Raw genomic sequence first — 17,000 nt, forward strand, 5'->3', positions numbered from 1 at the left:
GATGTCGTTAGTTGTAAACTACAAAGTGGTCGATGTTAACCATAATGTTGATTCGTTCCGAGAGAAAAGAGGTTAACAGGAACGGAGGACAGAAAAACATGAATCGTATGCAAATTTGCGTGACAGAACAAACCATTTTGCACAGTTAAATAGACGGCAACAGGCTACGTAGTCTGACGGCTAGAAGTGTGATGTTGCTGTTGATTAGTTAACAGCCGATATTCGGTATGTACTCGTCGAATTGCACAATTTTACTGGATTTATACTGAAGATGTGAACATTTGTTTTACCCAATCTAGGTAAACCGATCGGGTCCGCTATCGAAAATGGGAAAAACTACTCGAGTGGTGGTGTGCGGAATGAAGGGAGTAGGGAAGACTGCTCTCTTGGAACAACTCATCTATGGAAACGTAACCACAAACACCGTAAGATCATCATATGGATAACAATATTCTTTTTCTGTTAGACCGTTCAAATTTATCAGCCCAACTGCGCTTCGCCTTGTTCATAAAAAGAAATAATTATTGCTTGAAGAATCTCCTCTATTTTTACTTTAGGGTTTGTACTCATTGTCAACAAAGATTTTTCTAAATTAGAATACAACGCTATTCAGTACTTATCTGACTACTATAAAGTAGATGTATATATCCTTATTTATTTGTTATAAATAATGTAAGTACTGTGGCTGTAGCGAATGGTTGAGACAAAACGAGAAAAAAACTAATTTTTATTCCAGGAAATTCATCCTACTATCGAAGATATTTACGTTGCAAATATAGAGACAGATCGAGGTACAAAGGAAAAGGTACGATTTTATGATACAGCTGGATTGGAACCACTACAGACGAATGCAAGTAGCCCACAGTTGGCACGGCACTACCTTGGCTTTGCCGATGGGTATGTGCTTGTATACGATACTGCAAAACCTGAATCTCTAGACGTTTTATTTCCGCTGAAAAAAGACATAGACAAACACAAAGATAAGAAAGAAATCACTATTATCGTTATTGGAAATCGTACAAAACCTGACGTTGAGTTGAATAATTTGGAAAACACTGCTAGCAAAGCAGCCAACTGGTGTACGAGAGAAAAACTGAGGCATTATGAGGTAAACGTATTGGACAGACCAAGTCTGTATGATGCCTTTGTTCATTTATCGTCAAAATTGAATCCACCACCCAACAAAAGCACGTTTCCCCAGCTCAGTATGGGTCGAAAAACTATAAAGGCTGAGGCACCGTGAATTTTTTCTTATAATTCAAACTACTTGGAGCCATTTCAATCTGAATTAGTTTCACTTTTCATAACCCACAGTTATGCATTGACTGCATTCTATGTTCATTCTAATTTTATCTGAAATTTTTTCGGATCTCTTATTTATAGAAGGGCCTCTCAAGCCCTTTCTTACTTCCCAACTGTGAGTAACAAATTATTACCAAACTTGTGCCAGAAACTTGTTCCCAGTTACACTATGCAATTATATCACTAATGTTGAATACTATGTTTATTATGTATTTATGATAAATATTTTATCCCTATACAATTGAGATTTGCGGATTTACACGAATCGTGTTATCTTAGCATTTAAAGAATAGGATAAATCTCACATGGCTGGCTATGTAACTGCAAATATAAGCATCTAACTTTGTGTTTCCTCTCAAGTTGGTACGCTTTATTTTGTTCAAAATCGTAATGTACGAATAATTCTTTGAATTGCACATAGTAACATTATCAACAATAGTTTACGAACTTGAAATTTTACATTCCATTGCAGGATACTTTTATTTGATTCTGACTAATTTTAAATCATGGCTGAAAATGTATCTGGTAGCGTGTCGATTCGAATTATTAATGTACGTGAAACACTCTGGTACTTAATCAATTTATTCAGAAAGTAATAATCTCTCTCAAAAACTTCGTATACATAGTATACAATATAGTAAAAACAAAGAGCATACATATTAATTACACTTATAAATTATGTTTTCATGACACTTGTTCCTTAATACATGTACTTAAAAAAATCTCACACTGATATTAATTTAATGAAATACAATATTATTGTTATTGAATCGTGTCGCATAACGATGTACATAAATTTTGAATACATTATTTATTTCGTACTTGTACTCCGATCTATCATTACTCTATTCGTAATACGATAAAAACACATTATCTTTACCATTAGAGTTATTATTATAACAATAAAACATACACAAAATTGTATTGAAAATAGAATAACATTTTACGTTCGTCAGCACAGTATTGCTTGAACTTTACCATTCGATCGCCTTCTTCAAATTTCTCAACGTTATCGCCGTGCCGAAAACGTAATCCCACAGTCTGCTGCTTATACCGAAACCTGAAATTAACATTACACGATATTATGCAATCTTTGAAGAAAAATCATCGAACGAAATACGGGATCCCGAGCCGCATTTTTTCTCAGACGTTAGAGTCGCGCGGGTCCGTCAAGGGACTCTGTAGAGTTTCGTATCAAATTTCTAGGGGCTCTGAATCGGGAGTAAGGTACCCAACACTCTGTACGAGATCAGCGAACGTGCGCGGTACTTTGTCTCACAAAGGGAGTGTCAAACTTGGGAATCACAGATTTCCATCACTTTTATATATATTGTAGGGCAGGGTCCCCTCAATAAATATATAAAGCGGCAAGACGCCATTCGTTTTTATTATTGAGAAATTTCAACTCAAAGTTCTATATGTAACTTAAGTAGAAGGAACCTTTTTACCGGATGCAGCAATAGTTCCGTGGCGTAGCGGTAACGCTCTTGCTTACTGAGGGACCGAACGGCTGTTCAAGTTCCGTTAGAGTTACTTTTTTTTTTTTTTTATAAATTATTTAATACAAAAATAAATAATTAATAATTAATATTTCTATAAATTATTTTTTTATTTTTAAGTTAGGAAAAAATACAAAAAATGATAAAAATAGGATTTGTAATAATTATAATAACAAAGTAATCAATATTATCAAAAATAAAGTCGCCCAGTAAGCAAGAGCGTTACCGCTACGCCACGGAACTATTGCTGCAACCGGTAAAAAGGTTCCTTCTACTTAAGTTACATATAGAACTTTGAGTTGAAATTTCTCAATAATAAAAACGAATGGCGTCTTGCCGCTTTATATATTTATTGAGGGGACCCTGCCCTACAATATATATAAAAGTGATGGAAATCTGTGATTCCCAAGTTTGACACTCCCCTTGTCAGTAAACGCAATGCGTGTGAGCCTAAATCAACGTGTTACCGGCTTTAAAATAGGCCGAACATGTCTCGGTGGTAAGGGTTGAGCAAATTTTACCATCGATCCAAAGTATTTCGCATTGTCAACCAAGCAGGGATCGATGTTATTATCTGTCGTGGGACTCAAACTTTCGAAGTATCGAATTTTGATCAATATGCGAATACAGTTGTCAACGAAGAACTATAACATTGAATGAATTACCTTCATCGTGATATGAAAAGTGGTGATAGTTGTGATACCTCTTCATCACGTACATATAAGTTTCAGCTTTCGGCGATCCGTAATGCAAGTAGTAGTGCGTCATGTCGTAGCACAAGTAGCCTGGAAGGGTTTCAATACTATTGTAAACAATGTTGGAACCGATCCGTTTTAGTGTATCCTCAGGGCATGATAGACTGACTGCTGACAAGTTATAAATCGCAATTGCGATAGTGGTAAGACTCAAGTGCAACTCTGGTGTTACACTTGAAGTGCACAATGGTGTTGGGGATAAAGTGTTTGGAACGGTGTAGAGACTTATACTAACCGATTGCGACTCCACCTGCTGCGAAGTTCATCATCGCAACGGGAAACACCATCTCGTAAGCAGTGTAAAAGACAACGGCCAACAGCATCGCAGGGACCGGGGGAAATACCAGTCTCTGTTCATCAAACGGCGCCTGACGATACGTATGATGAAAGCACACGAGTTAGACAAATATTTTCATACCCGATGTCATTTTACGCATTTTGGACTATCGAAATGATGTTAAAAACAAACTGTAGACGTTCTGCAATTTCATTCGTCTAATTCGAATTTTGGTAAATCAGTATTGCTGAAGCTGATGATGAGTTTATTACGTGATTGGAATGATATTGATTGAACGTTACCAATGAAAAACTTTTGGTAACACACGTGAACTCACTTTATGGTGGAGCCCATGCAGAAGGAAATGTAGCGTTATGAAAATCTTTGAGTCCGCTGGGGGTTTCATGTGAAACAGCTTTCGATGTAGCGTGTATTCAAGGAAAGTCCACAAGAGGATGCCCCAACTAATGGCAAATGAAATTTGCGGTATGGAATCGACTGCCAAACAGAAAATATTAGGTCTTCAGGAACGTTCCAATTTCAGAACGAACACTCAACACACAAGCATGCTACGCTCGAAAAATCGCCGTGACCTTTGCAGGTTACTCGATTGTTTCATTGGTTTAATTTATTGATGTATGAATTCATCGTGGGTAATTGAACGTGGCTCAATGGGTGGTCGTTATTGTACTGTCGTGATCGACAATTGCAGGAATAAATGCTCGGATCAAAATTCAACATGCACGTTAGATGGCCACCGCACAGCCATGGACCATCTCGACATTGGATAGGCGCCATTGATTGCCACGAAGACGCCACATAAATTTTTGTCAACCGAACTGACGATAAAATATTTAAGATTCTCAGGGAGCTTAACCACCCTGATCGTCTCTTTTGCCATCGTTGAGGACGTAATATACGTGTAAATAATTTGTGGTATTCTTAGGTAATTTGCATGGCGCGTCGTCGTGAAAAAACTTAAGCTTCCGATTGAGATATTGACAAGCGTACCAAAATTTCCTTTGAGATCTATCGAGCAACCCCGATATAGAAGGAAAAAGATTATTGGGATCCAGACAGCGGGTACCATGTACCATGGGGTGACTGTGAGACGTTCGAGGCCGTTTGATGCGAAGAGACGGATGGGCCTGTTTACTGGAAGATTCACCCATTCCCAGTAACGATCCCCTAGAGAGCCGACCTGCGACAACAGTGGAGCATTCCAGTCGACCAATCTCTGGAAAATGAAAACTGTCGTTGGAGAATTTGCAAATTAGCATCACCGTCTTCGACCAATTTATCCGCGAGAGTTTCTTTCGCTTCTCGAATTTGGCTAATTCGTTCAATGGGTTGTCCTCAAATCACCCTCTCTTTGAACCATTAATTGGATGTTCTACATCAATAATTTTTTCGAATTTTTTAATTTCCAATCAATCTAGTTACATGGCACCTTATGTGACAAGAGTTTATAAATGTATGAGAAGTGAACCGGTGTTGGATTCGTGTCGGATTTCGATTTGTTAGTAGTATGTAAAAAGGCGGAATTCGGTCAGAATTGTTACTACTGATACTGTTGTAGATGTGCGCAGGAAACTTCGTCTAGATATTTTTCTGATTAGAGTGAAAAATCGGCAACCTATAAGGTTTCGAAGACCTCCTTAGACAAAAACTGTCTCCGCGCAGCAATGAATATCGATTTCTTTACGGTAAAGGAAAAATTGCTAACCAAGACGGCTAAGCCTTTTTACACGCATAGCCTGACTCTCGTTAATTCGCAACGATCTATACGTGTATTCGTTTTCATAGAGTAATAAGCACAGACATGTCTGTATATTTTTTTATTACAAGATCAATAAGTCGAGTATCACTTATGGATTATTGATTAGTTGTTACACTACTCTGAACTAGAATGTTCCCTTTGCGATACCGAGTTTCTGTATATGTATGGCAAATGGAATCAGGGTAATGCCGGGCCTCCGATTTATCAAAACAGGGAAGAATTAGTCAGGTGTATTCTCCGAGAGGGTGAAAAATGTCACAAGTAATCGGAGAAACGGCGACCCGGTTACACACATCCTGGTTACACGTCAGTGAGTGAAGTGTGCGTTTATCGACGGTCCGTATGCAGTGACCGCTTATCAGAGATAATCGTCCAGATAGAAGAATGACGTGTCTTCAGAGACTGAATTATCCAAATGCCTCACGTGTAAGCACGCACACCTATACCTTCTGGGGTTATATCATTACGGTGACATAAGTTAACGCGTGCCCCAATTAAACAAATATACGTATACGTTTTCACGTGAAATTGGTTCTCGGCGGTATACCGGAGGTATCTGGATGTAATCGCTGATTCCGAAAAAGACACGTCATAGGACGAGTTCTGTGTCAGCGGTACAACCATCCACACCTATGATTAACTGCGCAACTGTTTGACGGTAATGTGCAGTGCCGGTTGTAGCACAACTGGCGCCTCGGGCCGAGGTCATATGGCGCTCCTTTCCAAAAGGACAAATTAGCAGCTTTCTGCTTGAACCATTCATGCGGATATAAATTAATGAACCCGTTTGAGAACTTTTAAGACTTTCCTTCAGCTTCGCGCAGAGCCAACGACTTGGACGTAGACAGTTTTTGTAGCTCCTTTCTTTACACTTTTTTAAAATACTCTTTTCCACTTTTGGATTTTTTCTTTTTCTATTTTGGTCACAGAACGTAGGTCTGAAAAATATTTTTTTGTGCATCTTTCAAATTATTTTTTGTTAAGACAATGACGGTCTAACCAATGGTTTCGAAGATAAGTAGAGCTTAGCGAAATTTCTTTAATCTTTTTAATTAATGACTACCAACTTTTAACTCCCACATATAAAATAACTTGAAGATTGACATTGTCTACCGTCACTCAAAAGTACACTGTTTCCACCAATTGTAATTGTGAATTCGACTACATCTTATTACACTTACTTAATTCAAAAGGTAAATAACACCATAAAACATCCTTATCTCAATTAATCATAAGGTCTTACTATCAACAATATTTAATAGCTCTAAGAGTATTACATCTACAATATTTATGTCCGATTACTTCTAGTACCATTATTTATACTATAAAATCCTTTTTTTGTTATTTTTGACAGTTTTTAAAATAAATCGTTCTGAGGAGGGCCCATATCCGGGTCGAAACGTTAACTAAAAATACGTTTTCTTAATTGACCGATCACCAAGAATCTATAATATATTACATACGAGGTCGAGAATTCTTATTCATCAGTTAGCGAAATTTCACTTTTCGTTGCTTTTTGTCAGCCAATACCTGAACTAAATTAGGAAAATCTAACTAATCGGTAATTTCGTTTTCGATCGAAATGATTCCCTGATCTTCTTTTTTCACTCACTGTATACTTTCAGCGCCGCCTCACCTCCTCTATCTTACTATCTCTATGCGGACCGCACTAACAATAAGCATCGGCGCCACCATGGATTTGTCGCCCAGGCGATCACCCGACCGCGCTTTGTACACGAAAAAAAAATGTAAAGTACGTTTTATTTTTAATTGTCTCGAAGCGTATCTTAACTCGCACTATTGGTTTTGCAACTCTTATTATCGGATTTGTGAATCCTGTCGCAATTGATGTAGATTTAACTCCAAGAAAGTGCTGTCCGTATATTCACCACAGGGGATGTAACATATACGATATTTTACTTTCCGTGTACTTAACGTCACTACCCAAACACCGGCACTTCGTGACATTATCTGATAACTTGGTAAATCCCCCCAAGTTGCGATGTTATTGTAGTGCCTCATAGAATCGTCACTATTTACGTTATGCATGGAATTTCGTGTTTCACAACAATGACAACATTTCATCTGTTAGAAAAGTACTAACATACAGCAAATGTTATATACAATTATAATGTAATACACCCCACACACCATACTTGGACGCAGCGCAATTAAATATATTATAAACACCCTACAACCCTGCGCACGAGTTCGTACTCGTGCAAGGACAATTCCCACTGAAACACAAATCTATATGCACGCCTATCTAGGGAAATAAATCTGAATATAAAATTGTACGCAATAGCCTGGGGAATTCATTAATACGTAACGGTATAAAATTCTTCAAGGATAGAAGGAATAAAGAGCAATCTGTCCTCGATGATAGATTGTATGACAAGAGTGAATGATTGGTGGTCACTTACTTCGATTTCCTGGTACTCCTCTTGATTACTTTGTACGAATTCCTCAAAGAGATGAAAGGCTGCGATGGAATGAGAGTTCGTAACCATCGCTTCATCGACGTTCAAGCCCTTGTATGGTTTCATGATCCTGCTTCCCCCGGGATGTTTTTTTAGAAGGTTCTGAATGTCGTACTTTCGCCCCTTATATTTCACTATGAACTCGTGAGGATTTTCGGTTACATTATCCGCCTGATACACCCTGGTTATTCCATTGTGTGGCGTAACTTTCGGTTCAACACGACTTTCAGATTTTTCAACCATTCTGGTATCCTTTTCCTGGCTTTGATTGTAGACAACTGGAGTTTCACCATGCAGGATGAAACCTTCATCGGTAGAGGCAGCGAATAAATCTCTGCCAGTTAAGAGTGAATCTCGCGATGTCTTGTATTGTGTCTGTGCACACGTACAAGTGAATTTCGCATGATGAATTCTCAAAGACGAGAGCATACTTTTCAAATGTTTTGTGACGAAATGATTCTTTATTCAAAATTGTTGTGGGTGAAATAGCAGTGGAAGATTACAGTTAAATCGAAAGTAACGAAAAACATTATTATAAAATATTCCGTTGACAACTGATACACGTATTCACACACTCTCAACGTCACATGGCTACGGCTGAAACACCTGCGATAGCATTTTGGTTGTCAAACGATTCACGGCACTTAAATACCACTAGAATTTATTTCACCCACAACAAAAAAGCAGCCCGAATAGGTTAATTGCAACTCCGTTGTTGGTTAATCTCTATTTACTGATATTTTACGACGCGAAAATTCAGTGATAGAAGATGGCGCCACCGTTATCTTTTGGGCTCGGCGTTGGGCTGGCGAGCATAGAGGTATTATAACTGGCGAGGCAGAGCCACAGCCGATCATAAATTTCCGTGGGCCCCGTTCGCTTTACACGTAACCCATGCACAACTTGTGTAGTACACTACATATACAGCTTGAGTGGGTTAGCCGCTGTAAGCAGGCCCGATAGTGTCGAGTAATCCATCTTTGACTCTCGATCGATATGAAGAATCGACGCTGAAATATCCAGGTAAGTATTTGAACAAAACATGTGAAACTATTTATAAGTATTATAATTTGCCAGATCGTCGTATTGGCCATATATATGAAATGCATATCAATTTGGAACAACTTGTGAGGATAACGATACGTAATTTGCGTGTATAACTTAAAACTTATCATTGTTTACCTCTGACGAAAATCTTCACCGATATATAATTGAAAAGCGACAATGAGATCCATTGACAAATTATTCTCAAGTACATTATTCGTTATTCTGCTTTCGACTTTAGATATAGAACGTTATTGTCAGACTTGCCGTCAAATGTTTGGGGATACATATTTTAGCTCCAATATTACGAAAACAAAGTTTGAATCGTGAAATATGTTACCTAGTGGAATAAAAACTGGTTAAGGTTACTGCAGTTATAGTTTATAAATCTAATCAGAAAATTTAATTTTATAAATGTTAATAATCAAATCAACATTTGTCAAGTAGTATTCCGAAACGCGATAGAAAAAATTATGTCGGTTGTGATTGAGCCAGGATTGTATGACAGGGTCTTTAAGGCGACTTCACAACTTAGTTGGCATGCTGAAAGTTTTCTGTATAATGTAGAAATAGTCTTGACCTGAAAAGTTTATGTAAAAAGGATCTTGGATATGTAGGTCATCTAAACAACAATATAGTTTGCATGAACGTTTTGACCCTAATTTCGGGTCATCCTCAGGACGGTTTAATTGAATTTTTGCTATGGACAAACAGAAACCTTATTTTTACAACTTGCAGGTAGGCGAAGGTGCAAATAAAACAACTTGAAAAATTAATGATAACTAACCTTGTAAGCGAAACACCATCACAAACGATTCACCTCATTTGAATGGTAAATATATTATGTACAAACATCAACAGAGGGGTAACAATGGACATGCCCGTTATTAACACTTACTTATATACAAATTGAAAGGAAAGGCGAAGAACGAATTTTAATCTAAACATTACCAATCTTTTATGAATCCGGCTTGAAAAGGGTTTTTTTAATTTTCACCCTCCTTCTTTTCCATCTTTCGATCAAACTGAGTTGATCTTTAGTTAAAAAACAAATTAGAAATTATAGTGAAAGTTGAAAGACACATGTGTTCAAAATCATCTATGATTTCCTTCCTTCGCCTATCAGCAAGTTGTCAAAGTAGGGTTTCTGTTTGTCAATAGGAAAAATTCAATTAAACCGTCCTGAGGATGTACCGAAATTAGGGTCGAAACGTTGACGCAAACTATATTGTTGTTTTGATGACCTACGTATCCAAAATCCTTCTTACATTTTCTGTATAATTTCACTGTCGGAAGCTACAATGCTATCGTCAGAAAGTTCAACGGAGGAAAGCGTATTCATTACCAATATAACACTCAGTGTGCTGGGGATGTTGTACAATTCAACATACCAGAGTCGTACTCAAAGTTGAGTGCTACAATGGAAAAGAAGCCGTCTACCGAATTTCAACTACAAGCAATTTTTTTAATCCTCCCAATTATGATATGAAATTAAATAACGCGATAAAACTAAAAAAGTTTAGATTACACAGTTTATTTGCATCTTTATATGTTTTGTCTAAAAAATGTTATGCGCTACGTAATATGACACCAGCGCATAACAGCCGTGCTTCTTCGGAAGCATAATGAAGATTTGTTTTTAAATTTCTAGATGAAGTACCTTCATCTGCAAAAGACTGCTGTGCCAGGTATATACTGAACATGATTGAGATCTGCAGCTTATTCGCTTGATGGCTGGAAGAACGAAAGGCACAAAATGAATTCAGCAAGGGCTCCAAGAAAGCACTGAGTTGAAAATGTACAAAATTGTACGAAGCGAATACTGCAAGACAACTTTGAGGGAGTCTATAATGTGTACGGTAACACCTCAAAAATGGTGCGATGTGAAAAGACTACGACCCTAAAGAGGATACTCTGCAGCATGGAAATGCGACAAAGATGATATGGAGTGAGTGTACGGATCTTAGTGATCATACTGGATGATAGGTAGCCATAGCTCAACATACCGCATAACTGATTTTCTGTATCTCATTTTCTCAAATTACAACTCATACGAGATATTGGAAAGCAATTTTGGAAATAATCGTTTCTTATTTTACAGGACGTATGACAGTGAAGGTTGATTGATGCGTTGGGTACACGCTTGATTTCGAAAGGGCCATCAGCATGACGATAAAAGAAGCAATGCATGTAGCATTGTTTAGTATAATTATTAGACTGATCCTTAAAAAAGTTATTGTTGTATTTGAACCGGCTCAGCACGTCCTAGATCGGTTAAAAAGAAATTTTTAAAAATTGATCCAAAATTTCAGCATTCCGGTTAAATTAAAACGGGTGCCTGTGAGCATAAATTCATTTTGAGTTTCGAATTTGGGCAAGAACCGCTAATAATCACCGATGATGAAAAATCTATGTAAAAAACGAACTATTCACATCAGCTATTTGAACAGTATTTTCATTGTAGCCGGGAAATGAAGAAAAAAGATCAGTGTAAGGCTACGTTATTATGTCAAATAGTGACATATCTCTGTGTAAGCAATTATTACTATGAATCATCAACAAGTTTGTTATTGACTTATTCTTTTGAATCGAACAATCTGTTGCATGCGTTGATTAGATGTGAAGTAGTTTTCTGTTCTGGAACACAATACAGAAATAAAAGCAAAGAAAACTATACATCGTTACAACTGCATCAGTCTTTGATACCAAAGAATTGATGTTCTGCACATGTTCTCGACAAAGAAAATTTCAGAAATTTGGGACCCCGAAGGCACCATAACTGTTTTTGTATATGTGTACGCTCCTGACCGCGGAAGTTCCTACGTTGATTACCAACTCTGCTGTCGACTACAAAAATGTCGGCCACGGTGGTTCACTCGTTACCCATGATTATTTCCTCAAATTGGAGTACTGTCGTATTTCACTGAAGAACGCTTCCTCAGCAACTGTTTGAAATAAAACGTTTCCTTTTGTTCCAATCGAGCTGACGGACGAAGAATATCTCTACCGCAAACTCCGTCCGGGTCGAGAAACATTTCTCACATCATATTTAAGATAGTAACGTTATCGTAAAGTCGTAACGGGTCATGCTGAGGAAGAACCTTAATTTTGCGATTTTAGAATAGTTTGAAATTCAGTAAACTCTAGTAAAACAAGACACACTCATATTTCGAAATTTTAGTTCCTTAATTGCGAAATTAAGAAAATGGTGATTGTTTTCCCAATACTTCGTTACGCCAACGTTACTAACTTCAACCTCGTTTTCTTACTTCATGCGTCATCTACTGCCTTACCGAATGGACCTGCGATATTTCAGTTATAAGTTTGCGGTTAAATTAATGTTATTTTACCAGCTATAATCGTATATAATCCACATATAATAATTATACGTGAATGGCGTCATCATATGGAAGATTAAAGCCCCGCTATTAATTTTACGTTTAAACGCGAGTCTGACAATTTAAAGGTGCATGAGTCACGTGTATTTGTAACATATTTTTGTACGGAATCTTTCGCGGGATGCTAGGTTGAAATTTTACTATTCTGGTTCAACATGGTCTATGTAGAGTACACGATCTGAGTTAAAACTGTGAAAATTTTCCCAGCACGTAAAGTAACGGTGTCAGGCGCGTCAATGAGTCAAATGACTCACAATCAGCATGAGGTGGAGGCCAAATTTTCACAACATACTACGTCACAGCTGTGACGACAGAAGGTGGCGAACAAAATCTAGGAATATTCGTTGTAAAGCAGATTTTAGGCGAGAAAAAAATGACGAGTGAACGAAAAAATTAACGTCACAAACTGATGAGTGATTTTTCGAGTCTTAAGCCTTGCATTCGTCGCTCTACCGAGCAGGGTGATAATTTTACGTTACCTTTCGTTGCAAAATCCTGCGTAACGCGTAACAATACTGAACACGTGTCAAGCAGATCGAGTGCTGAAAAATCTTTCGAAAATTGATTGATTCTGTTAATCAACACGCTCCAAGTCCGCGGACGATTTGTTACATAATAACGCAGGAATGTACGGCGTTCACTTCGCTCGGATTGTGTAAAATTCGGAAATTGTCTCGCCGGCGAGAGCCTACCGTCATGACTGAAGCCCACGTCCATCGAATATGCCTTTTATCAATATCGATATCACGATATCTTTCTTTACACGGAGTCCGGTGTGGTGGGTGTAGATATATGTATTACTTCCATGACTAACTGAGCTCGCTCACGCGCGCGCTTTCGGCACGTAAAGATGCGTACGATTAGCAAGCACGTAATTTAGTAATTGTTATAAATCAGCCTTTAATTAAAGCTTGATACGAAAGTGGTGAAATTTATACGTCCCCGTTCCCTAATTCAAGGCTATAAGCTGCCGGGATCGGGGCTCGCAATCAACCCTGTTTCGACACTTTTCGTTATATCACGAAATTGGAAGAGGATACAATGAATAGTCTTACATGCCTGCCAGTTTTCTCCAAATACGAATGACAGTCTTCACATCGCGAAATTACAGAATTACGCTACTTGTGTGCGCGCAATTTTTACTACGCAGTCAGGGTGGAGCGCCGTTTCACGAGTTTTTACAGTAGCTTAACTGCTAATTAATGTACCAGCGTGGGTGACGATGCGAATAGCGATGTACATTCGAGTGGCGGGAGAGTGAAAGAGATCGATATGGTACATCGTAGGGATAATGTGCCGAGCTGATGAAAAAGCTGTGCTTTCGGATCGAAGATATTCCACGAGTCTAACAACAAAAGAGTACGCATGGTACCTACGCGATTTCTTGTGATCATCTAAATATCAGCGGTGCGAGTGGCAAGGAATAGGTATCTTCTTTTTCCAATCTAAGGTAAGTGGAAATAAATATTTGTATTATCGTCAAACAGTTCTATCGGATTCTATAAAAAGCACTATGTTATGTTCAGACAGGCAACCGGTTGTAGAAGCAGAATTTGATATCGCAAATAACTGATCATGCTGAAGCTACCGCAAGGCAAAATATATACATGCAGCAAAACGTATATCAGCACAAAAAATTTTTTTAATGGACATTATGTATATGAACTCTCCATGGGAACGATTTCTGGTAGTTTTGATACAAACGCTATCAAAATGAATTGCGATCAATTTTAATAATACCGATTTTTTTAGAAAAAAAAACATCGCTAATTGCTTCCTACAACGTCAACAGTCTTCAAGATTTCTTATACGTATTTAGATTTGATTTTCGACCAACTTATATGCCGAGTAGTCGCTAAAAGTTAACCGCTTCAAACAGATTCAAATACATATGAGCGTCAAGTGTTTTCTATAACATTTCAGTCAAAGGAAGATGCCAAAAATACACGGCTACTAAGCAATCCGTGCATTTATTATTGAAACTGTGCCAGATGATAGGTCACGTCACAATGATTGAAAGTGTCAACGGCACCAAATCTGTTACAGCTGTATGTTCGGAGGTATCGGTTTGAACTGAAGGACTGAACAAAATGATCTATGGCTCATTAATTGACTCGATCTGGTGACAGCGACTCATTCAGAGGACACGCGAGTCAGGCTTACAGAATCATTTTCATTCCTAAAGGATAATCGAAAAAACTGATGAGATTCAGCCCTTAAAGTGGAGCACTAAACTTCGATATCCTCGAGCAGCCATTTCTTATTAAATCGATCCATTGGATTTGTTCAAGGTCTCAACGTCATATTCAAATTAGTATGAATTTTATTCGATAAAATACACGGATTGCACACTCTGGCTTCTTCTTCTTTATTCAGTTGCACGATATCCCTATCAATGATGACGTACGGAAAAAGTAAGAAATCGACAAGTCATTGTGAAGGTAGGAGGTATGAACCACGGTTGGAAATTCCTCGCACACCGTCATATGCCAATGTCAGTTGTTTATCAGAGGCATTCATCATTTAGGGCGTTGACTAAACGATCTACTCGCAGTTTAACGCCTGTCTAGGTATTTGTCACTAGCAGTGACTTGTCAGGCTGGCCATGGAGCAGCTTCATAATCCAGCTTATTGTTGGTGATCTGCCATTTCTTAATAATCACGCAATCGTATCTCTAAACTAAGCTGTCTGTAGGTATTTCCGGCGATTCACAATTCTCGATAAATCTTATCTCCGGCTTTAAGAAACTATAACTTGATTAAACTTGAACTGCAACACCACCTCGTCGCTAAACGTGATGTCTTCTCTGTGGAACCGCCTACGTGCAAGCATTTTTAGGTCTAGGTCTGGGTCTAGGCTTAGACTTGGATGACGTAGCTGCTGATGATTATAAATTAATCTCGAGTGCCCGACTTGGCTGTTTATACTCCGAGGGTAAATACCGCTGGAATCAAGGCGTTTGGAAAAGATCCATCGAGTATAAATTGCCGGGCACAGTGCCAAGGCCTATTTAATTATCGGTGGTACCAGAACCACGTTATCTAGGGCAAAAACGCAACCTCGACATTGGTGCGTGATGCACGTTGACTGTAGTGAAACACGATTCACTGTTGAATTCGAAAAAGTGCAAGGTACGAAATACACCGTCCAATTCACATGTCCGATCATTTATTCCAGCACTCTCGATTATCGTAGGATTTTCGTCTCTTCATCTGGAATAACTGGCGTCTTAGCAATATAAATGTACTACATTTGTAAACTAACGGACAACATCGACTTGAAATACTTGTGTTTGGTCCGGTCTCGTTTACAATGATAACACACGAAATCTCACTCGTTATGTAGACGGCGGGGGTGAATTCAACCCTCTTGTTCGATATCCGGTAAGTCGGTGAAACTTGACACCTTTTAAAGAGAAACAGCAAAGCGCGATGGTCGCATAATCCAAACGGCACGTTTAAATTTTGAATCTTTTCATTATCAGTTGTTTCCACCACTTCGACGTACTCCGCTTTTTGCGACTCCACTAACTGCAGAATAGACCGTCAGTAACGACCTTGATCGGAGCACCGCACGAACAGCACTGTGTCTAGACATTCTGATGTACCGTTATTTTATATTTATCTATAAGCAAACTTGTGTCACGGCCAAATTATCCGGTTGCGTAATGCCTCCAAACCGCCGTTCAAAATACCCTGGTATGCAGAATTGAGGTGACTCGAGGTGTGATTACACCTTTCGATGCGACCGACGAGCCTATCGGCTCACTTTCTGTTTCGAATCCAGGCTGCTCAAGACTTGTGATAAAAACGTCAAAACCACAAATAACATTATTTGTTACGCTGGCCTAATCTCCGTGGGAAAGATTTAAAACGTACTTACACCGATACCTCGCCGCTTATATTTATAAATAAATATATTTAGGTACAAAATATATTTTCTACTGATCACGAGTTGGGAACCGGAGTACGCGGACTGTGCAGATGAAGATAATACAGCAGCATGGTTACGTAGCGTAGCTTAATTCCCTCAACTGACTAGGATTATTTGGTAAGCCCACGCAAGGAGGTAAAAAACCGTAGATGCGTGATAAAATGGCACGTCGTATCTTTCAAGTTCGATCCGATAATCATTCAACTGTAAAATTACTATTCAGAACCTTCTTTGAATTTCATGACCAAGTATATATTTACTCTCTTCATCGAAATATATCGGACGGAGTTTGGTGGAACTCATAGTCGCTGAACAATCTGTCAAAGATTTTTCGACCAATGTGTGATACATGGTATACCTTTTTGCTGTCTTTCTAACGTCCGTTGGGTCAGAACTAGTTCTGGTGAGAATAAACAGTAAATAAAAATAAAGAAAAAAATAAAAACGAAGGAAAACTTCGCTACTTGGTATAGCGGGTAGTTTACAAATTTAATTATCAGTCGCACCCAGATATTCCGTGAAAGTGAACAG

General features: G+C 38.3%; 2 protein-coding genes across 7 annotated transcripts in view; one reads left to right on the top strand and one right to left on the bottom strand.

Annotated features, from left to right (window-relative positions):
- On the top strand, positions 1–2,123 carry kappaB-Ras (NFKB inhibitor interacting Ras like 1). Its single transcript, XM_046614889.2, has 3 exons — positions 1–225; positions 300–425; positions 737–2,123. The coding sequence occupies exons 2-3, from the start codon at positions 327–329 to the stop codon at positions 1,241–1,243; spliced, it is 606 nt and encodes a 201-aa protein (XP_046470845.1). The 5' UTR covers positions 1–225; positions 300–326; the 3' UTR covers positions 1,244–2,123.
- The window catches only part of Fa2h (Fatty acid 2-hydroxylase), an 18,822-nt gene continuing 3,195 nt past the window's right edge, over positions 1,374–17,000 (bottom strand). The window contains exons 1-8 of one of the 6 annotated variants that reach the window (XM_046614881.2): positions 15,318–15,589; positions 13,015–13,086; positions 8,037–8,468; positions 4,845–5,070; positions 4,171–4,331; positions 3,792–3,924; positions 3,467–3,586; positions 1,374–2,362 (exon numbers count right to left, since the gene is read on the bottom strand). In XM_046614881.2, the coding sequence (XP_046470837.1) occupies positions 2,277–2,362; positions 3,467–3,586; positions 3,792–3,924; positions 4,171–4,331; positions 4,845–5,070; positions 8,037–8,468; positions 13,015–13,086; positions 15,318–15,368 (1,281 nt within the window). In that variant the 5' untranslated portion in view covers positions 15,369–15,589 and the 3' untranslated portion in view covers positions 1,374–2,276. The other 5 variants (XM_069134632.1, XM_046614885.2, XM_069134633.1 and 2 more) reach the window with 5 other exon arrangements.

This window comes from Neodiprion pinetum, chromosome 3 (assembly GCF_021155775.2).
Source record: "Neodiprion pinetum isolate iyNeoPine1 chromosome 3, iyNeoPine1.2, whole genome shotgun sequence".
Lineage (NCBI taxonomy): Eukaryota > Metazoa > Arthropoda > Insecta > Hymenoptera > Diprionidae > Neodiprion > Neodiprion pinetum.

Excerpts from the sequence above, each read along its gene's own strand:
- kappaB-Ras (XM_046614889.2), top strand. The coding sequence starts at position 327 with ATGGGAAAAACTACTCGAGTGGTGGTGTGCGGAATGAAGGGAGTAGGG. Across the intron at positions 426-736 it reads GAAACGTAACCACAAACACC|GAAATTCATCCTACTATCGA; the intron begins GTAAGATCATCA and ends TTTTTATTCCAG.